The sequence below is a fragment of the Triticum aestivum genome, chromosome 7B, assembly GCF_018294505.1.
Source record: "Triticum aestivum cultivar Chinese Spring chromosome 7B, IWGSC CS RefSeq v2.1, whole genome shotgun sequence".
NCBI lineage: Eukaryota > Viridiplantae > Streptophyta > Magnoliopsida > Poales > Poaceae > Triticum > Triticum aestivum.
The window spans coordinates 617,684,763-617,702,079 of NC_057813.1; the positions used below are offsets into that span (position 1 = coordinate 617,684,763).

The 17,317-nt window shown below is 41.0% G+C and overlaps 1 protein-coding gene across 9 annotated transcripts; it reads left to right on the plus strand.

Annotated features, from left to right (window-relative positions):
• Positions 1–6,187: 6,187 nt before the first annotated feature.
• Positions 6,188–9,792, plus strand: LOC123157190 (uncharacterized). 9 transcript variants are annotated; one of them, XM_044575449.1, is made up of 6 exons: positions 6,188–6,590; positions 7,088–7,247; positions 7,839–7,914; positions 8,575–8,689; positions 8,860–8,954; positions 9,576–9,792. In XM_044575449.1, the coding sequence occupies exons 2-6, from the start codon at positions 7,134–7,136 to the stop codon at positions 9,635–9,637; spliced, it is 462 nt and encodes a 153-aa protein (XP_044431384.1). In that variant the 5' UTR covers positions 6,188–6,590; positions 7,088–7,133; the 3' UTR covers positions 9,638–9,792. The 9 variants fall into 9 exon arrangements, 6 of the variants coding, with proteins under 6 accessions (XP_044431384.1, XP_044431385.1, XP_044431380.1 ...); XM_044575450.1 differs by having other exon boundaries at positions 7,094–7,247; XM_044575445.1 differs by having other exon boundaries at positions 7,125–7,247.
• The last annotated feature ends 7,525 nt before the right edge of the window (positions 9,793–17,317 follow it).

The window sequence follows — 17,317 nt, forward strand, 5'->3', positions numbered from 1 at the left end:
CATCAGTACTGGTTGCAGTAGTTTCGTGTAGGACAACAATAGTATAGGACTTGCCGCTGCTGTTAAGTTTCTCTTTCTCTTCTCTCTGCTCTTCTCTTTGTCTACTGGAGTAAACTTTTCCAGTATACTTCTAGGAGTAAACTTTCTTTCCTGGAGTAGGAATTGCTCTCTGCTCTTCTCTTTGTTTAACAGCAGCAACAACAACAGTGCATATCAATTTATCATGCTGACAACAATAGTGCAAAGCCAATTTGGAACCTTTTGGGAATTCTGGACTTCTCTTGCAGGTGACATCCATTAATCTCACTTAGGTGAATCTGTAATTTTGTTAGAATGCAACCTTTTGGGAATTCTGGACTTTTCTTTTGTGGTAATCTAATGATGTTAGATGTCTACTGGTTGCTGTATAGGAGCAAGATGAATTGAATCCTGTTGTTTTCTTTTGATGTACACACATGCAGATGATTGACACTCATGAACAGCAAGCAACCATACTAGTTTCCCATGGTGGCTGCTGTTGTTTCTTGTCGGGATCTGACTCGGTTTAGTTTGCTCATTTTGTATTAAGCTAGGATAAACATCTTTTTTAGAACATGGGTTGAAGCATACTGTACTTGCTTATTGAGAATATGAAAATGAGATATTCTGTTTGGTAATATGAAGATAGCATTGTGTTTAATCCAGTACTGATGATTCTCTTCATTCCCATATAAACTTGTTAATGATGGTGATTTTGTACTAGCATATAAACTTGTTTTTGTTGTCACTTGATACATACTTAGCTTACTAAGTTGGTTATGCTGTATTTGTTCTACTTGTATGCATTGGTACCCCCATCATCGAGCGCACGGATGCAATAGTGGCAAGAAGATCATGGTCGTGTGCATCATCAAGCACACCATGGCGAGCATCCACCTCCTCACACTGGCAAGAAGAGCAGGTGCCTAGTTTGTAATTGCTGTTGAAGGAGCTCCATGCTGAAGAACATAACACTTGTAGAGCTTGTAAAGTACCATGTTATTGAACGTGTGGAGCATGTAACTGTGACTTCCACTATTGTATGTTAGAGTTATTTGTACAGCTTGCTATACTTGCTGAAGAACATAACACTTGTAGAGCTTGCAAAGTGTATGTTACAACAACAACTCTGTATTGACAGCAGCAACACTGGCTAGTATTTGAAGTATTTTTGTGTGTTTTCTGTGCCAATTTAAATATTGTGTATTTATTTACGTTAAATTGGAAAAAAGAAAAAAATGAAACTGTTGAGACAAAAAGGCCATGGGCCAAAAATAAAAAGGCTGCAATGAAGGCCATGGGCCAAAAATAAAAAGACTGCAATGTTGGGCTTGGTCCATGAAGCTGATAAAAAATTCATAGGGAAAAAATGTAAATGGGTTGAATAAATGGGCTAGGCCCATGTAGAAAACCGAATTGGACCGGGCTGAATCTTGTGCCACATCAGCTTGCCACGCTGGATGCCTACGTGGCCTGGGGAGGTTGCTAGTGACCAAAACGCCACAGTAGGAATATTTTGGTCGTAAACGTCCACGACCTTCTCACAGAGAAGGTCGCTATAGTCAGTTAACGGCCCTCAGCTTTTGACCTTATGTTTTTGGTCACAAAAAGGTCACAAATTGAAAATAGTGACCTTTCAGTGACCAATAGTGGTGGTCACAAGTTGACATATTTCTTGTAGTGAATTTTGGCATGACTTGTGCTAGAATATGTAGGAAATATCGAGTGGCCTGGATTTTCGAGAAAGATAATTAAACGATATTTCGGGTTGAATTTAAGTCTGTCGAGGCTCCATACATGACAATCAAAAGATGAGTGAGGGAGCAAGTCTGCGCCATAAGAGAGGAAGAATCCCAACTGTTGTCGTGGGTGTCATTTCTCCTTCTTCTCCTTGTGCCAGACCTTTGTTATGCACTAGGGTAAGGAGGAGTAACGACCATCACCGACGGTCGAAAAATCAGTGAGGGAGTGTGTCCACCGTATATGAGAGAGGACAAAGATTCCTGACTGTTGTCATGGGGGTAGCTTCTCCTTCGTTCCCATGTGCTAGACAATTTGGTGCAATGCACTCGGGAACAAAGGGAGGAGCTACCATCACCGACGGTCGAATATATACACCATGTGAGTTGAGAGTTTTGAAGAAAATACTCGACAAAGTGATAGTCGATAGTCAACCCGTGATGAATAATAATGATCTAATTTTGTTTTTGTAGTATATATATATATATATATATATATATATATATATAATTTTAGAAGTTTAATCTTGGAATTATGAACATAGGAAATGTTGTCGGACGACAAAAGTCTTGTGGAGTGCGACTGGTGCGGCGATGACCGGGGTCTGTGCGACAGGCCTCACCTGATAGAAGGTCGACACTTCAACATTAAGCTCCAGGAGACCTTCGTTGTTGAAATGGTACGCAACAACGACAAGTGTTTTTTTTGTAATTAAGCACGACTTCTGCTTCTTCAACGTGTAATTTTCATCTTTTACAATTCGACTATAGCTTATCCCATGCCATGCAACACGCTATGTCTTCACTACAAGAAATATGTCAACTAGTGACCTTCTGTCAGTGACCCTGGAAGAATTGGTCATAGATCTATGACCATTTCAGACCAATTGGTCAAAAGCTGTTCAGGGGGCTCCAAACCCTAAACCATTGCGACCATTTTGGTCAGAAAGGTCGCAATTTCCTTACACGAAATGGTCACAAAGCAAACAGTGCTAGTCCGCTGCCTTATTTCTAGTTGTTAATGACCAATATAGATGGTCATAGCCTTGTAGATTGTGGTGGGTTGTGATGACTAGGCGCCATCTCATCAGTTTTGCCTATGTGTCATGTCCATGTGGCAGTTTTTGCCCTAGGTTGTGAAGCAACCTATATTTCTGTTATTCCCAAAATTTCCAAGAAAATCTCATAAATGTTTTGGATCATATCTTCATCAAATATGTCAAAAACATTCCTTGCCTAGTTCAAAAATAATTCGAAAATATTCATTTTCCTATTCTGTTCAAAGCAGCACTTTGTGAAGGAAGTACCACTTTGGCATGTCCAAATAGTATCCATTTTCTACAGTGCTTTCCTATGCCCAAATAACCATCCTCCACCAAATGCCAGCTCAGTTCATTCATTATTTTGAGCCGAGCTTCAACATTTGTATTTATGTCCAGTCTGGTACTTTGTAAAGCAAGTACCACCTAGGCTCCTCCTTTTGAGGTCAAAATTTGTGAAGACGGTCTTCTTAGTAACTGATCATCCTCAGCCAAAACTCACGCCCATTAGCCATGTGCATTTCCCGTATCGCAAATCAAACACTTGGCTGCTTATTCATGTTTGAGCATCGATCGGTCTCCTCGTGAGAATCTTATGTTGTGATTTTCTTCCTAGCACCTACCTGGGGAGTGCCCAACCCACTAGACATACCTAGGCCGCCCAGAACACAAGGCAATGCCACGGTCACGCGGTGACCACGCGGCCGGCATGCGAGTTTACGTGCTCTAGAGTTGGGGCCCTCGGCCACCGCCCAAACCTCGACGTATCGCCACCAAACCATGTATTTATGATTAAATAGGTACTTATGTAACTAGAAATGATTTTTGTAAAAAATAAATAGCAAACTATGAGGTAGTTGCAGTTCAAATTTGACCCGCTTCCACCTGAATCGGCGGAAATTTGTCTTTTTCACGAGAGGTGGATCAAAACTCTTTGCACCCAACCATTTTGTCAATTGTGCATTAAATATGTCCTAGTATTTTAGAAAATTGATTTGGTCCAATTTTGCAACAATTATTTGGGAGGTCCTTCACAAAAAACCTCCTTTTGGGCACTCGGAAAATGAAAAATGGTTTTTTCATCCAAAGAAAATGAAAACTTCCTTAGGCAACATTGTTTGCCATTCCAATATGCACCCTTGTGCACAATATGAGATCATTTGAACAAACTATGCCACGAATGTGGCCATAAGATTGATCATTTTGCTTGAAAGCCATGAATCTTCAGAGATGATAGCTCATTTCTGAGAACACTTTTTTAAAATAATTGTCGTATTACAAGTTTGTTATTTTTCCTGGGAACTTGGCCACATATAATGACACAATGCGAAGGTTTCCCAATTTTTGATTTTTTTTGAATTTTTTATGCCCGTTTCAAAATGCGGTCAAAACTGCGGGAATGACCGTTCCTAGCTAGTTGTTGAATCTTGAAATTTTTTTGGTGTTCCTCTGATTAAATAGGTACTTATGTAACTAGAAATGATTTTTGGAAAAAATAAGTAGCAAACTATAAGGCAGCTGCAGTTCAAATTTGACCCGCTTCCAACTGAATCGGCGGAAATTTGTCTTTTTCACGAGAGGTGGATCAAAACTTTTTGCACCCAACAATTTTTTCAATTGTGCATTAAATATGGCCTAGTATTTTATAAAATTGATTAGGTCCAATTTTGCAACAATTGTTTGGTAGGTCCTTCACAAAAAAACCTCCTTTTGGGCACTCGGAAAATGAAAAATGGTTTTTTCGTCCAAAGAAAATGAAAACTTCCTTAGGCAACATTGTTTGGAATTCCAAGATGCACCGTTGTGCACAATATTAGATCATTTGAACAAACTATGCCATGAATGTGGCCATAAGATTGATCATTTGGCTTGAAAGCCATGAATCTTCACACTTGATAACTCATTTCTGAGAACACTTTTTTAAAATAATTACCGTATTACAAGTTTATAATTTTTCCTGGAAACTTGGTCACATATAATGACACAATGCGAAGGTTTTCCAATTTTTTGATTTTTTTATGAATTTTTTATGCCCGTTTCAAAATGCGGTCAAAACGGCGGGCTTGACCGTTCCTATCTAGTGGTTGAATCTTGGAATTTTTTTGGTGTTTCTCTGATTAAATAGATACTTATGTACCTAGAAATGATTTTTGGAAAAAATAAAGAGCAAACTACGAGGCAGCTGCAGTTCAAATTTGACCCGCTTCCAACTAAATCGACGAGAATTTGTCTTTTTCACCAGAGGTGGATCAATTTTTTGACACCCAACCATTTTGTAAATTGTGCATTAAATATGGCCTAGTATTTTATAAAATTGATTAGGTCCAATTTTGAAACAAATATATGGTAGGTCCTTCACAAAAAAACTCATTTCGGGCACTCAGAAAATGGAAAATGAATTTTCCGTGCAAAGAAAATGAAAACTCCCTTAGGAAACATTGTTTGGAATTCCAAGATGCACCCTTGTGCACAATATTAGATCATTTGAACAAACTATGCCGTGAATGTGGCCATAAGATTGATCATTTTGCTTGAAAGCCATGAATCTTCACGCATGATAGCTCATTTCTGAGAATACTTTTTGAAAATAATTACCGTATTACAAGTTTATTATTTTTTCTGGAAACTTGGTCACATATAATGACACAATGCGAAGGTTTTCCAATTTTTTGATTTTTTTTGAATTTTTTATGCCCATTTCAAAATGCGGTCAAAACGGCGGGAATGACTGTTCCTAGCTAGTGGTTGAATCTTGTAAATTTTTTGGTGTTTCTCTGATTAAATAGATACTTATTTATCTAGAAATGATTTTTGGAAAAAATAAAGAGCAAACTACGAGGTAGCTACAGTTCAAATTTGACCCGCTTCCAACTGAATCGGCGAGGATTTGTCTTTTTCACCAGAGGTGGATCAAAACTTTTGACACCCAATCATTTTGTCAATTGTGCATTATATATGGCCTAGTCTTTTATAAAATTGATTAGGTCCAATTTTGCAACAAATATATGGTAGATCCTTCACAAAAAAACTCATTTTGGGCACTCGAAAAAATGGAAAAAATGTTTTTTCGTACAAATGAAATGAAAACCCCCTGTGTCAATGTTGTTTGACAATCTAAGATATAAAATTGTGCAAAATATGACATCATTTGAACAAATATTTGCTAGGTCTCGCACGAAAAAACTCATTTTGAGCATTGAAAAATGGAATGAAAAATTTGTGTGTAATCAATCATGACAAATTTAAAAGGTCAAAAGGTCTTCAAATTGTTTGGTGCGTTTTAATTGGTTCATAGGCTTATCACGCGGATCATGCATCCACCACTGTGGGATGCTTCTGAATTGAACAGCAGCCCTCTCCCCCTCCTCTCTCACCCAAACCCTAACTCATATCCCCTCCTCTCCCCCGATCCACTTTCCCCCTCTTGTCCCACAGCCGCCACCCCCAACCCTCTCGCTCCCCCTCTGGATCCCTTTCGTGCCGCCCCCAAATCTCCTCTCCTCTCATCTCCGCTCCCGAATCAAATCCCCCATCACCTCCGCCACCCCCACCTACCCCCACCGTCGGCGTGAGCCGCGAGCACGGGAGCATGAGCGGAGCGATGGCCGGCGCGGGATCCCGTCGGGCGACAGCGGGGGGAGGGAGGGCGACTAGGACTGCGGCGGGTGCGGCAACCGCAACTACGCTTTCTGCTCCCTGTGCAACCGCTGCAAGCAGCCGCGCCTCCTCGTCGACCCCAACACCCCGCGCGACTCCAAGTGGCTCCCCCGCGCCGGTGACTCGATCTGCAACGGTACGGCCCCCGAACCCCACGCCCACGCCTTCCCCCTCTAGGTAGAGGTAGAAGCACAATCTTTCCTTCCTTCGTTGCAGCCCTCATGATAGTGGACTAGAGGAGGCTGAGCGTCGTGATTCGGCTGGTGTCCCCATCTAGGCTTATGTAGAGATAAACTCAAGCGGAAAGGGAGACCAATCAGGCTGGTAGACCTAGCCTGGAGGTGGCCTGGCTCTTGTTGTGTTGTATCATCAGTTTACTATAGGATGTGGAAGGGAGATGGATGGTTACCGGTGGCGGTGCCTCTCGGGGTACCCCGGTTAATTTAAGCTCGTGATCTCCCTCAGCACATCGCGTCGGAGGCTTAATGGCGTATCATTTATGTTTTATTTCATTATCTTGTTTAGGTGTATATTTGGGCTTCTTACTGAGTTTTGGGTAAGAAGTTGGGTAAAAATATCTCCTCCCATCTCATGTGCCACTGCTTGCTTTTGCTTTCTTCCTTCCATGGGCAGATGCAGATCTCATCTCTTCTTGTTCTGCGCCGGCCAGACCACGACCATGGCAAGCGGAAGGATGCACGACGGGCTGGACAACAAGGTGGAGATCCTGGACACACGGAGGGGCTACCAAACCGGTGCTGCAGCAAGAACGACTCCGCAGCCCATACAGGAGGTGGACTGCATACAGTGCCTTGTTACCACCATTCTATCCTGCTTTGCATTCGCATTTTCATTTCTGTCTTTTTGCCACCATATCGCATCTTTAAAACTGCTAAGAGATTCAAACTAAGAGGAAGTCGTGTTCAGTTTCAGTTGGCACTATGATATCAAGTTTCATCCTGTATTGTTGGTGTTGGTTTGATCAAATAAACAGGGGATTTATTTGCAGTGTCGTTCTGATGTGCCAGCTCATACAACATGCATTAAGTATACAATATCTTCCTATTTGAATTGAACTAGAAGTTGAATTACTATTACGTCTCACGCGTGCCTCGGCTGTCATTTACTCTATAGAACTATTATTAATTGGCCCTGATCTAAAGCAATGTTTGAAATGAGCATGGTAACTAATATCCACACTGCTAATTTATCTGAACATGGTTGAAATGAGCGCTGCAAATTTTGATGTCTAAAATCAATTTTTACCTCAAGTCATTAAGTAATTATTTTCATTACATCACAGTTAGCTGAGAATATTGACTTGAATATTTTATGTATGCCCTGATGCATGTACACATACGGTTGAGCAAATTCCGAGTTGCAGTGGAACAACCTGGAGTTAGATAGGTTCAATTCTTCTTGTGCAGACCTGCCCCCTCCTGCTCCGGGTTTTCACCAAGGTAAGGCCCAGTTGTCTCTTTTCTTCTACTCTTTCGTCTTCTTTTTAGCGCACCTGTAGTCGAGAGCGCATTATGATATCCTCAATTCGCTTGGTTTGTGCAATATTTGATTGGATCTTGTGGTCGATGGATGGTCGGTAGCGAAGTAATCGGAAACGTATGGTGCTATTCGAATGATGCTACTAAAACATGGTCCATTACCACTGTGCTCACACTGTTGCATTTTTTAAGGATGTATAAGTTCTGTTCCTGATGGTGCTGTGTAGGTTGGTTCGACCGTATGGCACCTGTAGTTGAGCAGCACTTGATCAGGTGTTTAACTCTAGTTTTGGCTAATAACAAGCATGTCTTGGTGATACAACGGAGGATCCCAAAACTTATTTATCATAATGTTGGTTATTGTGTATCACATTGAAAAAGAAAATGCACAATGACTTACCTTTGTATGTTAGGATTTATTCTTCATCTGTTACTCTTCCTTTTGCTAGTGACTTCACTGTCTTGTGAGATTTTGCTTCTTTATTACAGGGTTAAATAGTCCACTGTTTTGTCTGGTCTCTGTGTCTCTCAATGACAGCAATCTGAACTGTTGTATTGTGTGCCTTAAAAAGCATGGCTGCAACCATTCCTAATTTTTGTTTGGTTTGGATTTGGATGCAGCAGGTGCTCTGCTCTTGTGCACGATGACCGGCGTGACGGCGGCTATGTATGGCAGCGACCACAAGCTCATCGATGAGCGGCTCCCTCTCCTATCCCTAGTCCTCTTTTCTAAGATGTAGTGTTCTATGCAGAAGATCTATTTGCTAGTACTTGGGCTCACTGCTGTTTATATTTGATTATTCTATTATTATGTATACTGAAAATGCTATAACGAATTTACTGCTCATATTCCTGTACAAAAGCCCTCGTTCGAATTAATGACATGCTTCATTTCTAAACAAACAGGGAAGTTGAAGATCTCGCTAGGAGGCTCAATTCTGTTTGGCCTGAAAGAATGCATTTGGGTCAAGAAAGAAGAATTGAGTCGCAACTGATTGGTGGTAATGGTTCCCTGCAGAGATTTTTTGGTATTTTTTTCCATATAGAATAGTTGAAACTGTGGTGAGTAAAGAATTTAGCCCACTCTACTGAATCTTTTGGAAGAACAGAAGGTTTTACATACTAAAGGACAGTGTTTGGTTAGTCCAACATAAAGTAGGAATTACCTCATTCTTGCACGAGCTCATTCCATAACCAGGTCAAGTAATAATTTGTATGTGCCCGCAGGGTTCAATCACAGGTGAATGCCGTGCGGTAGTGAGTAAAGAATTTGCATTGCCCCATTAATTGAGTTTCTTTTATCTATTCAACACACTACAACATGTCGGTTTAATCAAATCCTCTAGTAATGCCACAACTTGTCATGGATGTCGCATTTCCTCTGTTTTTGGGGAATTTCGAGATGTACCATTCTCTGTTTTGGGAATTTCTTTGCCATAAATTATTATAGCCAACTGTTCAGAATTGTTTTTACGGGGAGCAAATCTGTATATGCAAAGTGTGTGTGTGTATCCAGTGAGCAAATCTGTAGTAATTATAGAGTATATTATCTTCTTTCTTTTATTGGCAATTTTCTGCTCAGTTCTCTTTTGACATATAGTTTGTTCTCTTTGAATGTGCAGATGGTACGATGTGGTGGTTATCTTTTTTCGTTGCTGGAACCTGGATGTCATATGTTATGTGATTTGAGCCAAATGGCATATTGTAATCTTTTTATTGCTGGTTTTTACGTACGATGTCATGAAGATGTACGTTTGAAATGTTGCTTTGATAGCAAAATTGTATTCCTGTGTACATGCTGCTTTGACAGCAATATTATGAAAATTTCTCAACAATATATATGCACAAAATTGTATTCCTGTGTACTGTGCCTAAATAGGCTACAACCAACTGATGATGTTACTAGAACCTGACAACTGGGACCCATCTAACTAGTGGACCCTTCTTTTGGAAAAAAATAAAAACTAAATTCGTTTAGACAAAAAGGCCACAACCCAACAATAAAAAAGGCTGCAATATAGGGCTTGGCCCATGAACCCAACCAAAAAATGACACACAGAAAAAACATAAATGGGCTGAATAAATGGGCTAGGCCCATGTAGAAAACCGAATTGGACCGGGCTGAATCTTGTGCCACATCAGCTTGCCATGCTAGATGCCTACCTGGCCTGGGGAGGTTGCTAGTGACCAAAACGCCACAGTAGGAATATTTTGGTCGTAAACGTCTACGACTTTCTCACAGAGAAGGTCGCTATAGTCAGTTAACGACCCTCAGCTTTTGACCTTCTGTTTTTGGTCAATAAAAGGTCGGAAATGAAAAACCATGACCTTTCAGTGACCAATAGTCAAGGTCACAAGTTGACATATTTCTTGTAGTGCTTGGAGAGGATGGATTTTGAAGATCATGAAAGTATGGGAACAAGGATAGTTCAGCTAAGGACCCATCATGGATATGATTTTGCTGTAAATCTATAAAATTTCTGAGAGCGTATCCCATTTTGGTTGCCCGAATTGGGAAGCACTTTGCAAGACGTATGATTTTCATGAGGGTATGCTTGTCACCATGGATCTTGGTGATCCTGACATCGACGAATACAATATGGACATTTGGGTCCTTGTTGATACGCTTCCAATTCTACCGCTATGTGAGTTTCTCAAATATAGTTATTAAGTAATTTATATTGTTTATTTCAAAATAGTTGACAACTTATTTCCATTGATAGCTTATTTTTATTCTTCAAAGAATGTGCGGAGGATGGTAGATAGAACCTACTACACCGATGGTGCAGAATTAACTTATCAGGAGAAAAATCATTTGATCTCATTTATTAATGATCTTGAGAATTACAATATCTATTATCAAACACGTGCACATTATGGTCAATACGTGCCATTAGTGCACGTGTTGAACTACGGTAACATCCATGGATATGGCATCGTAAGATTTTTTACTATTATGACATCCATGCATCTTTTGCATAAATTCTTCTAAAACTAAACTACATTGCTAACTACGAAGTTATTACTATGTTTTTCAACAGAAAATCCCAAAGGATTGTATGCCTCATCTGATGTTTCTGAAAGGTCGCCTTGATGTTATGAGCTTACGGCCAGGTCATCCTACGCATCATTGCTGTTCATACCGAATTTCTAAAACTGATGAAGACATGACAATCAAAGATTGGAAAACATGTATGGTCGATCGTAGGGAGCTACTTGAAAGCAACATGGTGCGAAGCGCAAAAATTGGAGACATGATAATCTCCATTCTCCATAATGGAGAGTTAGGGCCTATCTTGTTTTATGCTATTTTACCTAAGAGAGGGTAGTAGATCCTATGAGAGAGGAGTAGGTCCTAGGCACAATGTGTGTTATTATGCGCTACAATGTGTTAGAGTTGATGATGATGATGAGGAGGAGTTGTGATTATGACTAGTGATCAACTTGCTATATGATGTCTCATTGACGAAAATGATGATCACAGGAGTTGTTATATGACAATGATGTATTATGATGATAAGTTGTTAATGATATGATGATGATGATTTATTATATCACTGGGTGAAAGAACCGAAAGAACCGAACATCCACTTGAAACTAATCCACAGTTCTTTCACCCAGTGATGTAATAACTCATTATGATGTAAAAACAATCTCAAAATTGCTACTATATAAAAACTTATATAGTGGTGTATGAATACGACATAAAATGAGAAGAAATAGAATACACAATAATAGTAGTAGCGCGGGCACACGGGCGTGCTGCTAGTATTTACCAGTAGCGCTTGCAACGAAACACGCTACACTAAGTGTGTATAGCAGTAGCGTGTCTAGACCAACGCTACTGCTAACATTTAGCTGTAGCGTCGTATCAGTAGCGCCGCACCCCGCGCTACTGCTAGGCCAAAAACCAGCGCTACTGCTAGGCTTGTCCCTAGTAGTGGGAGACGTGGGGCTGGACCAGTTTGAGTCGGCAACCGTCTATGATCCGATGTCTTGGATTCATAGCGCATCTATTATTGGCTCATAATTAAATGTCTTAGTTATTCATTTCTCACCGGCAAAAATAAAGCACACACATGACATAGGTCTAAGCTCGGCTTATTCAAGGAACACAAAGCACACGGGCATCTGGGCATGGCGGGCTTTACAGGAGCGCACACGTATGTGCATGCCTGTGAGAGCCTAACTTAGTAGGAATGGTAGACTACTCATATCAACAAGGAATTTCATCTTTTTTGGGATCCTATTCGCAAAGAACTTCAAAGTTATGCGTGTTTAGTTTGGAGCAATTTGAGGATAGGTGACCGATCAGAAAGTTTGTCCCGATGCACCTGAGTGAGGACCAGTCTTCCTGTGTACGCTCCTCTTCTTCATAATATCCTCCATCCAGTCGAGCGCCCACCCAGATCCGCAGCTCCATCAGAAATCGATCAACCGATTTTCCCAGCTCCAAGGCAACGTAGACATGTTTGCATCTTCATCCTGACCCTGAAATCAAAAAACACATAATATCATCATCCCCAAAACTGATTGTCTGGCCACCCTTATTACAAAATCGGAATTAGTTAGGGTCTGTCTAAAACTCAGTCGACTTAGACTTGGCGAAGTCTAAGTCGACTGATATCAGCGTTCTGCAGATGCCCCGTTCGATTTGCTTGTCGTTCCTTCGTTTTCATTTGGGCTTGTCTAACGTGTACAGGGCATTTTTTTGTCCTTTTTTTTCTTGTCTTCTTAGGTGGGCTGTTTTTGTCCTTTGTTTTGTTCTTCCAAATTGCTTATCTCGTGTTGGGTTTTTTATTTCTTGCTTGTACGTGGGCAGCCTCCTATTGTTTTTTGTTCTCTTTCTTTTAGATTGGTTTATTCTTTTTCTTTGCATGTATTTGGGCTGTCAAATATATGGGTGTCTGCGTCAGTTCTCCTAGTCGACTTGCATTGTAGTGTGTCTCAAACAAACATAATTCATACAAAAAAGTGTAGTTGTTCTAAAAAAAATGTGGCATGTTTTTATTTCTTTGAACACATATTTTTGCCACAAAAAAGAAGAAAAATAAATTAAGAAAAAATGTGTGGTCCACGTGTGCGCAAAATTGAGTGGCATTATTTTTTAGATAAATATCCAAAACATCACTAATTTAGAAAAGAAACAATAACACAAATCCAAAACATAAAAATAAATAGAAATAAAAACAGAAACTACAAAATCAAAAAATGAAAAATTGAAAATAAATTCACATACTGGAGTCTGGAGGGGCGCCTGCGTCGCCGATCATCTTCTCACCGCCGACTTCTGCCGCGGAAAGCTTCGATGTGCCCACCCCCGTGATGCGGCTTCCTTCCTCGCCCGTTCTTTCTCTGTCCCCGCTCGTCTCTCAGTTCAAACAGTACCGTTGGGGTGGTCTCTAGAAAGATGTTGAGCCTGGGTCCACGTTCCAGAGACTTCAAACAGAAAAAGAGCAGCACACCGTCTATCGATACTCCATTCCACCACAACAAACATGTATGTGTCCCTGGACCTAGACAAAAATAACTATTTCAGCTTTAATATGCTCTTTTTTCCACAAAAACAAATTCATTTTTTGTTCCGGTTCCTTGGGAAAAATATTTTCAATGCAAAAAAACTTTGTATATGATTTTTAAAAAATAACAAAAAGACCAAAATATCTTGAAAAATGCCCACTCCCCACTGTGAGAAAATAACAAAGCTAGTTGTGAGATCAGTTGCGTGGCTATAGTTGGACATGCTTCTCTCTTGCCGCCGCCCTCTCCGACAAAACAAAGGCGCTTACAAACTGCAACCAGGTTAGAAGACATGCAGTTGCATGCCTATTCTGCGACATGCAACTGGCCCCTCACCTCATCCAAGAAAAAAACAAAAAGGTAGTGTTGCAACCAAGTTAGAAGACACATACGTAGCTGCGACCATATTGGAAGACATGCAGTTGCATGAACTACATTTAAGAATGCAAGTGCTCCCCCCCCCCCGGTCACTTGTCATCGCCCCCTCCGACAAAACAATGGAAGCCGCTTACAGTTGCAACCAAGTTGCGTGCCTAGCGCGGGACATGCAACTGGCCCATCTCCTCATCCGACAAAAAAATATAAAAAATGTCGAGTTGCGACCATGTTGGAAGACATGCAACTGGCCCCTTTCCTTGCCCGACAGAAGAAAAAGCTGAGTTGCAACCAAAGTTAGAAGACATGCAACTGCATTACTACATTTGAGCATGCAAGTGCCCCTCCCCCCCGCTCTCTCTCTCTCTCTTGATGCCTCCCCTCTGACAAACAAAGGCCTCAATTGCAACCAAGTTAGAAGATATGCAATTGCGTGCCTAGCATGGGACATGCAAATTGGTCCCTCTCGTCGTCTAACAAAAACAAGACGGGTTGCAACCAAGTTTGAAGATATGCAGTTGCGAACATGTTGGAAGACATGCAATTGCATGAATACAATTGGGCCCCCCCACTCTCTTGTCGCCGCCACCTCTGACAAAACAAAGGCGCTTACAAAAATGCAACCAGGTTAGAAAAGACATGTAGTTGTGTGCCTATTCTGCGACATGCAACTAGCCCCTCACCTCATCCAACAAACAGAAAAGGTTGAATTGCAGCCAAATTATAAGACATGCAGTTGCGACCATGCTCGAAGACATGCAGTTGTGTGCCTGGTGTGGGCCATGTAACTGGGCCTCTCTCTCTCTTTCTCTCTGAAAATAAAGGTCCCCAGTTACGACCAAGTTAGAAGACATGCAATTGCATATCTAGTGTGGGACATGCAACTGGTGCCTCTCCCCGTACAACAAGAAATGGAAGTCGAGTTGCAACCAAGTTATAAGACATGCAATTGCGACCAAGGTAGAAGACATGCAGTTGCATGCCTAGCATGGGACATGCAATTGGCCCAATATCTCCCGACGCCTAGTATCGGACATGCAACTGCCATCCCTCTCCCGCCGTACTACGACAAAAACACAAGACCAATTGCAGCCAGGAGGGAGACATGCAGTTGTAGATGGGGCGACACTTGTAGCTGCAAAGCCTGGTGTCGGACATGCAACTGTACCCCTCTTGCATAACCCATTTACAAAAGAAAAAACAAAGGTCAGTTTCGATCTGGGTGTGTGGGCATGCAGTTGCATGCCTAATGACAGACATGCAACTACCTCCCTGAACAAAACAGCAGAGAGTTGCGGTGTGAGTGACACTTGCAGTTACGTGCCTAGTAGCAAACATGCAACTTCTCCCTTCCTGACAAAACATCACAAAGTTGCAGCCGCATTAAACACATGCAATTGCACTCGGGGACGACACTTGTAGTTGCATGCCTATTGATAGACAGACAGCTATCCCCCTCTCCCGACAAACAAACCGTTGAGTTGCGGTTGCGTCGAAGACATGCAGTTGTAGTCAGGGACGACCCTTGTAGTTGCGTGCCTATTGACAAACATGCAACTACCCTCTCTCCAGATGAAAAAGGAGAGAGAGAGAGAGAGAGAGAGAGAGAGAGAAATACGATGTGTCTAGTCGCATGTGGATAGATGTACATGTAGCTGATAGTCTGGTTACAAAATTGACGACAATAAATATGAACAATTAAGAATTAATAAAAGACAAAAAGTAAAAATGAAAAAAGCACATGAACATATTTCAAAGGAGGAATATGAGAAAAAAGAGAACAAGAAAAAATGAGAAGAATGAAAATAGCTAATAATTTTAAAAGAACAAACAAAAACAAAAGGAAAACTAACCTGCAAATTCAAAATGAATTGGCTCAATCCATTTTGAAAAAAATATTACACAATGTTGCGACCGGAAAAAGGAAATGCAGCACAAATTTGCACGAATCTTGGCACATAGATTAAATGGTTTATCGCATTACCAAAAATTATATGAGCAAACCTTGACCCACATCGTGGAGGAAAATAAAAATGTTTATTGATTAAGACATGCTAAAAGATTTAGGGGAACATAGGACACACACGTTGATTTACTAAAAAAACAAGACGACACACTTTACACTTTGCATGCTCTATTTCCATCCACAACCCAACAGACAAAAAAAAGAAACAGGCCGGCCGGCCGCGTCATCCTAGCAGGCCGATTAAACGTGACAAACAACTAGCAAAAAAAAGGCAATCGAGGGGTCGACTGAGACTTCGTAAGAAATCAGTCGACTGAGTTTTAGTCGTTCCGAAACTAGTAACCCAGCCATATTAGTTCATACACTGAATATTCAGACGAAATTTTCTGCACTCTATATTTCTTCATTCCACTGTTTAAAATTCAGTCCTGTACTTGAACAGAGTTCAGTAATGTACACCACATATCTAATTTTCCCACAATTTCATACTTGCAGTGCTAATACTACAACATAAGAGAGAGATTAACTCTGAACTAGCCTGTGGTGTCTGCTCCTAAATAATTGACTGATTCCAAAGTTTATACCTTCGTGTCCAAGCAGGCGTTTTTGGATCAATCTGCTCCACGGAGTTTTCTGAAACATCTAGCTTATCTCCACTCCTTGCTTGTCCTTCAGCCGACGGGGGACAGGTCTGCGCCCTTGAAGCACTCGCAGCTCCCACTTGACCGCCTGGCGGCGACCGCACAGGGTGATGCAGCGGCTCCATTGGCAACTCGTTGTCGGTCACCTCTTCAATCAAGGTTCTACTGCACAGACACACAGCGAGTTCGCGAGATTTAGATCCCACGCTTTACCAAACCCAAATCGCGAAGACGTAGAGAACAAAGAGCACACATGGACATACTACGCACCTATTGAACGGCCGCATCAAGAACTCCATCGACGTCGGAGCAGAGATTCACGAACCCTAGAACAGTCGCCCCTGTCGCCGCCTAGGCACCCTGATAGAAGCCGACCGACAGGGGCGAGAGGAATGAGCCAGCCATATCCACCTACCACCTACTCCCTCCGTCTGGGTTTATTAGGCTAGTCATAGTGGGAGTAATATAAGTAGTAACATAGATGTTACATAAGCAAAAAAGATGACGTGTCATGTAATTAAAGAGAAGAAAGACAAATAGAGTAACATAATATGTTAGCATCACATAACGGTTTTCAATACCAAATGAGTCTACAAAGTAATAAATGAAGATATGCATGTTACTACACGTATGACACTTCTTATTATGAAGGTGATAACATGTACTAGTAACATATGTACTCCCTCCGGTCCTTTTTACTCCGCACATTAGCTTTGACTGAAGTCAAAGTTTGCTAAGTTTGACCAAATTTATATTAGAAAATATTAACATCTATAACATGTAATAAATATAATATGAAAATATATTCCGAGATGGATCTAATAATAAATGTGTTGTTATGTGAATGTTAATAATTTTTTGT

Coding starts and splice junctions, on each gene's coding strand:
- LOC123157190 (XM_044575445.1), top strand. CDS start 6,387: ATGAGCGGAGCGATGGCCGGCGCGGGATCCCGTCGGGCGACAGCGGGG. Junction 7,248..7,838: donor CTCCGCAGCCCATACAGGAG/GTGGACTGCATA, acceptor TCCGAGTTGCAG/TGGAACAACCTGGAGTTAGA. Junction 7,915..8,574: donor TGCTCCGGGTTTTCACCAAG/GTAAGGCCCAGT, acceptor ATTTGGATGCAG/CAGGTGCTCTGCTCTTGTGC.